Below are 9,518 nucleotides of genomic sequence, written 5' to 3' on the forward strand. Positions count from 1 at the left end.
ACGGACCATCCAGAAATAAACGGTTGCCACTAGCTTAACGACCGGGACATGAGCCCCGACCACATCATCGCCCTCATCCACGCGTAGCACCAAATCGTAACAAATCCTAGCCTTCCAAAAGATAAACAGCAATACGAACAATACAAAATCATTCCAAATCATCTTTTACGACGACCACGCCCCCAAAACTTTCCCCGAGAGGCAACTGAGGAACGAACAAGGGAAAAGTCATTATCCGACTCAGAACATTCAGAATCAACTTCCTCCTCCGACGAACCAATCAACCAACTGTTCTGATTCCTAATTTCTTTGCCCGAAGACTTCCCCACCCAATCAGCCATCCAAAGTGTATCAACCTCTTTTACAGGAATCTCAATTACACTGTTAACAATCTGAATCCCTTCCTCTACATTCAGCGACGGGCACGCAGCCTCAATCCCACTCGGTTCCACTCCATCAATCATGTCATCCCCAGCACCACCTTCCGCATTATCTATCACCTTATCATTCCCAATAATATTCGTATCATGAATATGTAGACTATCAGAAGTCTCAACATTCACAGTTGCATTATCAACTTCCGGCACCAAAGCAATACCTGAAGACTCCAAAATCACACCCTGCCTAACGCCCCCATCCAGCAACACGAGAACGAAAGGAATGGCATTCAGAGATAATAGGGATTTATCTGCAACCAGCGGCACATCGTTACAGTTATTTACATCCAACAAAACGACCAAATTCTCCTGCGACATACCAACATTATCAACAGATGGCAAATTCATCCCCACATATTCAGGAACATTTACCACAACTTCATTTGCACCCTTAATGCCATTCTCACCACCTAAAGGAGCATTAATTTCCACAGGAACATCCGCAACAGAAGGAGGAACAGGAACAGGACCCGAAATACACTTACCAGAAATGTGTCCTAATTTTTTACAAATACCACAAAAATGAGGAAAATCGTCAAAGACTACCTCTTGAACATACCCTAATGAATCAGATCCTAACCAAACTTGCTTAGGATAATTTTTAGTAATATCAATTTCAACTAAAACACGGGCATTCGAAGGACGAGAGCCAACCGACGTCGCTTCGTCAATTTTCAGCGGTTTGCCAAATAACTCAGCCAGACCAAAAAGGATCCTCGGAGCAAAAAAATGCGGACGGAGGTGAGGAAAAGAGATCCATATCGGGATGATTGGCGACTCAACGCCGATATCCAAAGTCGGCGACCATTTCGTAAGTTTCATATAACAATTGAAAACCAAATAAGACCGGTGGCAAAAAATCCTACAGTAATCTAAATCCTTCTCCAATTTTATCAAAATATGGGTAGAATCCAGAACAGTAACTGAAACCTCGCCATTCAACTTTAGGTTAAAAAAAAAATTTACGTATCGCATCGAGAGGAGGGCGCTTGCCCGGAAAGAAGCCAACCAAAGAAAACCTAAATGGTTCCGCTAAAGCCCTAATTTCTTCATCAGAAACCCACAAAGCAGGAAGACCACGAAAGGTAGAGTGTTTCAGATTAGGAAAAGAAGAAGAAGAACCATCAAGAGCTTGAAGAAAAGACTTAGGGTGAGAAATCCCCCCAAAAAAGTCAGGATCTCTCAAAATAGACGAAGGCATATCGAAAATGCCAGATAGAAGGAAAGAAAAACCATAGAGAAACAATAGAAGAGAGTAGAGAACAACTTTCCTGAAGAGGCAGAGCGGAAAATCCCCCGCCGACGGCGGGAAAACGCTAGGACGCCACCCAAGAGAAAACCCAGGGTTTTCTCGGAGAGCAGCGCAACAACTTGAAAATTCTCATTAATATGAATATTGAGTATGTATAAAAAGTTTCTTCACAATATATTAATCGAGCTTCATAACTTAATACAATATTTATTTTTAAATATCCAATTGAACATTGGTGCTTGTTCTAATAATTATTAATTAGATACCAACAAGCAATTCAAAATTGACCCTAGCTAGCTTAGACTTTGTTTGAGATGACTTTCTTACTATTTCTTAAATTAGTTTTCTTATACAAAATTTTTTAATTATTATTTTTAAAATCTATATTAAGAAGTAGTAAGAAAGTCATCTCAAAAGAAAACTTAACTGATAAAAATCTTGGATATTATCATCAAGGTCATCCGATAATATTTTTTGTCCATACTAAATTTATTCTTATAAATTTAATTTTATTTGTGTAACTATAAGCTAATCTAATTAATAAAAGCATTAAAATTTATTGTCTATTTTGTAACTTTAGATCTCACCTATCTATGTTATAATAAATCTAAACTTTTATCTTTTATATAAAAATAAAATAGTTATTAAGAAAGACAAAATGAAACTTTTCCCTTAAAGGATAATATTTTTTAATTAAATTTTTTTATTTTTATTGTGCTAATTAGGATTTTCTTAGCCATTATTTTTTTTGTTATTGTCGACTATTTCATAACCATAATATATGACTGCCAAATTCAACCAAAATCCAAACGAATAAAAATACTATTGTTTTTGCATACCTAAACATGCATGAATCTAAGCCGTCTAATCTCAATCGAACGGCTGTACGATAATATTGCACTAGAGCTATTTCTGTTGTAATTTTATGGGACCCACCCCATAACATATATTATACCACAATTACAAATTAGCAAACTTCATAAATAATTTATTAGCAAAAATCTTCACATACATAAAAAATTTTCCCCGCCTTCATTCCCAGCCTATAAATACCATTACCACACCTTCCTCTATCCAAACACCTTCTTCCTTTACATGTCATTGCTAGTCATGAGACCTGGAGCAACTTTCTCCCAAGAAAATGCGGCAAAGTCGCCGGCGGCGAGCGCCACCGTCGCCACCCATTCGGCTTGGCACTCCCCGGTGCCATATCTCTTCGGCGGGCTTGCGGCGATGCTCGGTTTGATTGCCTTCGCTCTCCTCATCCTCGCCTGCTCCTACTGGAAGCTTTCCGGGTACCTCGAGGGCGACGGCGATGGTAGCGCTCCGGCGGCCGGAGAGGATGCTGAGAAGTCCGGCGAGGGTGACGGGAAGCTGACTGCGGCGGTTTATGAGGAGAGGATTGTGGTGATCATGGCCGGAGAGAAGAAGCCGACATTTCTCGCGACGCCGATGTCTAGCCGGGCGTCATCGTTCGGAGATAGGAACGGCGACGGCGACGGCGACGGCGAGGGTAACGGTAACGGTGACAGTAAGTTGGAGAATCGTGGGAATGAGAGGACCGCGAATGGGACCACAGATGAGGACCAGAGGACAGAGAGGCAAGAGAGGCAACCCGAATGAAACTATGGTTTTCCTAATTTTCTTTTCTTTTTTTTTTTAATTTTTAACAGGAGCTGTAAATTTGAGGTGCAATGCAATGAAAGTAAATTTGTAGTATTTTTTTTAAAATAATTTTTAGGGAAGAACTAAAGCTATATTTCTCAAAGGAAATTTTTTAATTATTGGAATTAAATTATATATAAATATATATAATTATCAGAAAAGTTTTTAAATATTTTGAATGGAGTACAAAAATATATATATAAATAGAAAATTAATTTGAAGGAATAAAGTGAAGGCGATAGTGGAAATTGCTTTGTTTGTAGTGGAAGCAGCACATGAATGGTTAGTTTTATTTCGTCGTCATTTCGCCTAACTAAAATAGAAATGATTTTTTTTTTTTTTTTACTTTTCGTTTCAGTTTTCATTTGGGAATTGAGTTTTCATGTGAATGGCAATTAATATAATTAATAAAATTCTAAGAATTCGGTAATAAATTTAATTAATTTAATTTACAAAAAGAAGTTATGTAAATAAATTTTAATTAGTAAGAAGTTCTGTTATGAAGCAATAAGGAAAGAGTTAAGCAATATGCTAAGAAAAAAAAAAGTAGCTACCTTTATTATTCGAATTTTTCATTAAGGGGGCGTCAAACTTTGATCTTAGATGATAAATATGAAGAATTTTGAGGTGAGTCATTACAATTCCCGACAAAATTCCTTAATTGTAGTTCACTTATTCTTAAGAGAATTAATTGAATTAATTAATAACTTAATTACATACTTAGCTCACAAGTAACTTAATATGAAGCTTGTTGCAATGAGAGATTATTCTCTGCAGTGATCGAATGCTTTTGGAGGTTAATCTGGACGCGCCACATCATCCAATGCATTGTGCATTGATCTTCGGATGAGTTCGGACACTGCATGTAATAATTTTTTTTCTCCTTCAAGAGTTATCCTCAAGAGCCAAGATGTAGTTTTTTCCCCTTAATGGCATGCTTTTGATTTCCAACATTTGAAATATATCATAGACAAATATTAATGAGATAATGGTGGGGAATCAGCTCTGTGCCGCCAAAACCCAAAGCTTATATTATTACATATTCAACACTTAAATCTTTCAATTTGTTGAACTATTACCTATAATAGATTCAGCAAAATATAATTTTGCATGTCGAATATTTATATGAGTTCAATGAGTTAATATTTTCTAATGGCACATACCTTATAATTTATTATATTTCAAGGGTGTTTATGGAGAATGCTTTTTATTAAAGTCATCAAATACACTTTGATGGCCAACTAAAAAATAGTGCTTATTGTCTTCATTTGAGGAATGATCAACTATAAGGATTATATTTAGGGCAATCAAAAACTATATTGCACGAGGTTTAACAAATTTAGGGTCAACCCAATGAAATCAAATATTGCAAAGGTTTAGCCTAGACCAAGAAGTTGTAACAATGCCCCTCCTTTAATCATTGATCAAAGACCGAAATCATTTTCTATGAATTTGAAAAATTCATTCACTTACAAATTTTAATTTCTTTTCCATTTAGTTCATTTTACCTTTGATTTGATTTAGGGTTTAGGTTGTTTGTTGGCTTGATTGATCACTTTGAACTTCATTTGATTTAAGTGATTTGCTAATGAATTAATTTCATTTGACTTTAGACTGAAATATATTTGATTCCATTTTTTTTAATTTGATATTTTAATTATTTTTTTTATTCAATGATTTAATTTTGTTTTGCTTCAGTTGTCGTCGATTTTGATCAAAATTGGCAAGAGAGAGGTCATGAATAAGACAACGAGGGTTGGTAGCAGTGGGATTAATTAGTGGGCCAAGAAAATAAATGTTTGAAAATGACTATTGAACTATTACCACTCTAAAAGATAGTGATGGGCCTTCATTTTGGAGAGCGACCACACCCAAAGCCCATACAGCCTGTCTCTGTCAATCTGAAACATCTGAATGTATAATGCGACACTACTCCATCGAAGCCCACAGAGCCAACTATATTTGGATAATATAAAAAATTTTGTTGATATATAAAAAAATCATTTTATTTGAATTTAGTAGCGACTTTTTTAAGTAATTCATGATTCATATATATATGCACAAATTAAGTAAATGAAGGAGTAGAGAGATTATGACATCACAAATGAATCAATATGATCCGTAGATTGGACAACTGTAATTGATTTTTGTTGGCCGCATATATACTTCTAATGATAAAAGTAACTTATAGAACTTATTGATAGCTTCATCTCCCCCATTTAGGCTTTGCCTCATATAGTTTTTTGCATTATTATTTTGTTGTTTTTAGAAAATTTTCATACTATAAAGCTTCTGTATAAAATAGTAAGAAAACTATCTCAAAAAAGTCTTAATGATGTATTATTTTTTATTCACATCTATAAGATTAAGGATTATAAAAAAATTTGTAATTTGTCATTATTATGCATGCACGCCTAATTATGTTGGTGTTTTGTATTTGTTTTTTTATAGGCATTTAGGCTAATTAAGGCAAACTCACACACATATTACATATGTAACACTCAAACCCTAATCCTATGTGGTTCTTGACCGTGTGGCCTTGTATGATATTAATTGATGTGTTAATTTTAGAGATAGTCATATTCATGCTGATGGTGTGGAGTTGTCAGATAATAATTCTGTTTCTTTAGCCAATGATGGTGATGAAAACTTGGCTGATTTAGGGGAAGCAGGAGTCGTGGTGCCTCTGGTGGATGTGTCTATTTCTGCTATTTCGAATGCTAATTTGTTAGCCCATCTTGCTAGAGATAGTTGTGGGTCTCCGAAAGGATTCTGCTCGTGTGGTTCGAATGCAAAGGGTACGATCACACTATCCCATAGGACAAAATGGTCGTAGACCTTTACAATCGACACAAGCAGGCCAATGGAAGAGCAGATGGAGTTATAGATACGATTAGCCATGGAGGGTAGCGGCTTTCACCTGCCAACCTCGATAGATAATAATATCTATAACCCTAAATTCACGAGATTTCCCCCATTCGATGCATCAGCTCGAATAGGGTTTATTTGATTGTGGGGATCGGTTTCCTACGGGCGCAAGCCCCCGTAGTTAATTACATCTTAGACCTTGGTCTAAGAAAACTCTCGATTAAGGATGTTTCGCAAGAGTGTTAATAGCTATTTTAAATGTGCATGATTCAGTGTTGCTCCTTTTCTGTATCCATCAATTGGAAGGATCGTCTTTTTCTTTCTAGCTTGATGATGTCGCATGCAAGACACCAAAAGGGGAATGGTGGTATTGGACTATGAGTTAGTTGTTCCGGTCGTGGGTGGTGTTGGTGCAAGCAGCATAGAGTGCGGGAAAAGAGGTTTGCTGCTACTGCTAGTGCAGAGGCATTGGCTAGCTAGGGCAGAGCCTGGCCGGTTGAGAGAAGAGGAAATGTAGGGCTGGCTACCCGATCTCGGGGCGGGGAGGGGGGCTGTGGCGTTCCTACAAAGTTCCATCCGAACAAGAGCGAAGTAGCAGATAGTCATGGCGAAACCAGGTGGGCAATCAAAGAAGGGAAGCTGCGACCAGGGGCATGTGCTTCATACGGAGTTGGTTCGTCGGAATGGGAATGAGATCTGGGAAAGGCTTCGTCTCCCTGCTATGTCTAGTTCCAACTGAAGGAGCACGAGATCGGGATCGGCAGAGGCTGCTTGGGACCTAGACAACCCGGGCATCGGACAGACGGATGATCGCGAGTTCAAGCGGCGCTTCACGCTCATTGTGCTAGATATCGGGGAGGAGACCTAGGCTCGGTCCCCGCCCGACTGGAGCAAGAGAGTTCGAGCTACCTTCTGGGCCTTGCGGAGGGACGGAGAGAAAATTAGGGACGGGAGAGAGGAGGGGCGGCGGGAGCTAGGATTCTGCTACGGGGCTTCGCCCTTCCTGAGCATGCGCGAAAATCACAGAAGATTGGAGGGGATATGAGTGGCAACAGGATGCAGGCATCCGTCCAGGAGGGAGATCATGGACCGCATCGGGTGGCCGTCGGTAATCCGCTCCGGGCTGGACTAGGTGTTTTGGATGGGATGCCCGAGGCCTTTGGCGAACCAAAGCATGAGAAGCCTAAGAGGAGCAGAACCTTTGCGTCGGCTCTCTTGGAGCTTCACGATGCTCAAAGGATACTTGGTGGGACGGGGGGGGGGGGGCTTCGGGACGGGATGCTCGGGGCGGCGTCAGTGAGGCCGGAACTGCTGGTGGGGGGGCTCGCGGGGCCGTCTGCCGAACAGAGAAGATCGGGAGCGGAGCAGGGTAGGGCAGAGTCAGGGCGTTCGGCCTTTTTTCCCCCAATCGGCAGGACGCCGAGCCCGCGGGGAAAGATTCTCACCACCTTTTCGAATCAGAGGAGGAGATCGGCTTCGTAGCCTGTTGAGGAACGGGAGATAAAAGGGTACGAATCACTGCCAATGGCGATTATCGGCCACTTGATTAAATTTCCATGATTTAGAGAAAATTTCAAACGCGCCACAAAAAAGGGATTTGGATGCAAACTTGGCTCAATTGGCTAGGCCTTAATGGACAAATTAAACTCAAAAATTTCCATTTAATGAATCGAGATTAGACTCGTCTCGCGTGTCCAGACAAAATATCGGGCGGATTGATTTGAATAAGGTGAGTCTAATTAACTCAATGTCGAGATGCAAATTCGAGCTCGGATTTGGCTCGGACGGAGGTTCAATCGAATTGATCGAATGCGCTCGACGTAGTGCGGATCGGCGGAAAAAGGCGGAGGTCAACCAATAGTGTTCAGTGGCAATGTGATTGAGTTACAGTGATGACATGTCATTCTGCTGATGAGGGGGGATGGATATTATTGAAGCAATTTTGAAACTGACTTAGCTCGATAATTTCACGTAGAACATAGTAAAGAGGAACTAAGAATGAAATGCATTCACTTTTTGCTGTTTTTGGTGGTGAGCGATTTAGTTTTATTTCGATTTCAATGCTTTTTTGGTTGTTTTGGCAACAGGGACTATGATGAAACTAGTCTTATTGTATGCGGCCTTTGGAATGGCCAGCGTGTTTGGTTTTGGCAACATTGGTGCTTGGTGTGGCTTGCTGGCTTGTGTTTCTTGACAGTTTATTTTGGTCCTCCTGAAATGGCCGCTCACCTCGCAACATTAGTCTATGCTTCAATTTGATCTGTCTTTCTCTCAGATTATTTTAACTTTGTTGCTTTTTGTTGTTTCCCTAGTTGTAATTCTTCTGATGTGGCCCTGCTGTGGTCTTATGGCTGTATCTTTGTTATTATTATATATTTCATTTGCGGTTAAAAAAAATAATAGACCAAAATGAGCTGCATATGTCTTTGCATTCACTTCTCGTATTGTTGCAATAATGGTTTTGCGGCTAAAATCAAAAAGAGTAATAAAAGGAGATAAACTTTTATAGGGTCAGTCATCAATTTTACTTTTATTCTACAGAAATATTTCCATTTAGTTGATTTTGATACTTGAAGAGAAGGTCAACTGAATCGAATTTAAAAGTTGGAGTGCGAAGAGGAAAAGAAAGAAAGTAAACCATATGCCAGAAAATTTGTATTTACTAGAAGGATATTTAAAGAATGAATGTATTATTCTCAATATAAATAGTAAAAATGATAAAATACAATAAATTATTGTCTAATATAAATTTATCAGTATGAAATGACCTTGGTTTTTCATTTAGTTGCAAAAAGAATTGTTATTTATAAAAATTAAAAAATTATTACGTTTCTTTATCTACATAAAAAGGTATATCTAATACCGTCTCTCAAGTTGGACAATAGATATCTTTGATGGCTTATCTTGGATATGAGAAAGCGAAAGTTGGGCTAATGGCTGAGAAAGCCACAGTAATATGTCTGCAAGTTGATAGTAACTGGGAATTTGAATAGTTTGGTGAAGTTATGTTAGAAACTTTGTTCACAGGACATCTCGATATTTTTAGTTTGTTTCGAGGGGCGGAACCGGCGTTTCAATTTGAGGGGGGCAAATACAGCACAAAAAATAATTAAATATTTAAAAAAATTAATATTATATATCTATTTATATTATTGAAAAAAATTAAGCAAAGAAAAAAAAAATAAAAAAAAAAGTGTAATTAAGACTGTTCATGAAAAAAGAATATTAGAACAAAATGTGAAGAAATTATATAAATATTTTAGTGCCAAGTTATTGACCAAAGAGATTTTAGGGGC

General features: G+C 38.4%; 1 protein-coding gene across 1 annotated transcript; it reads left to right on the forward strand.

Annotated features, from left to right (window-relative positions):
• The first annotated feature begins 2,799 nt into the window (after window positions 1–2,799).
• On the forward strand, window positions 2,800–3,408 carry LOC110114023 (protein GLUTAMINE DUMPER 3-like). The gene has a single exon (XM_020846772.2). The coding sequence runs from the start codon at window positions 2,800–2,802 to the stop codon at window positions 3,310–3,312; it is 513 nt and encodes a 170-aa protein (XP_020702431.1). The 3' UTR covers window positions 3,313–3,408.
• Window positions 3,409–9,518: the final 6,110 nt, after the last annotated feature.

Source organism: Dendrobium catenatum, unplaced genomic scaffold (genome assembly GCF_001605985.2).
Source record: "Dendrobium catenatum unplaced genomic scaffold, ASM160598v2 original_scaffold_194949, whole genome shotgun sequence".
In the NCBI taxonomy this organism is placed as follows: Eukaryota; Viridiplantae; Streptophyta; class Magnoliopsida; order Asparagales; family Orchidaceae; genus Dendrobium; species Dendrobium catenatum.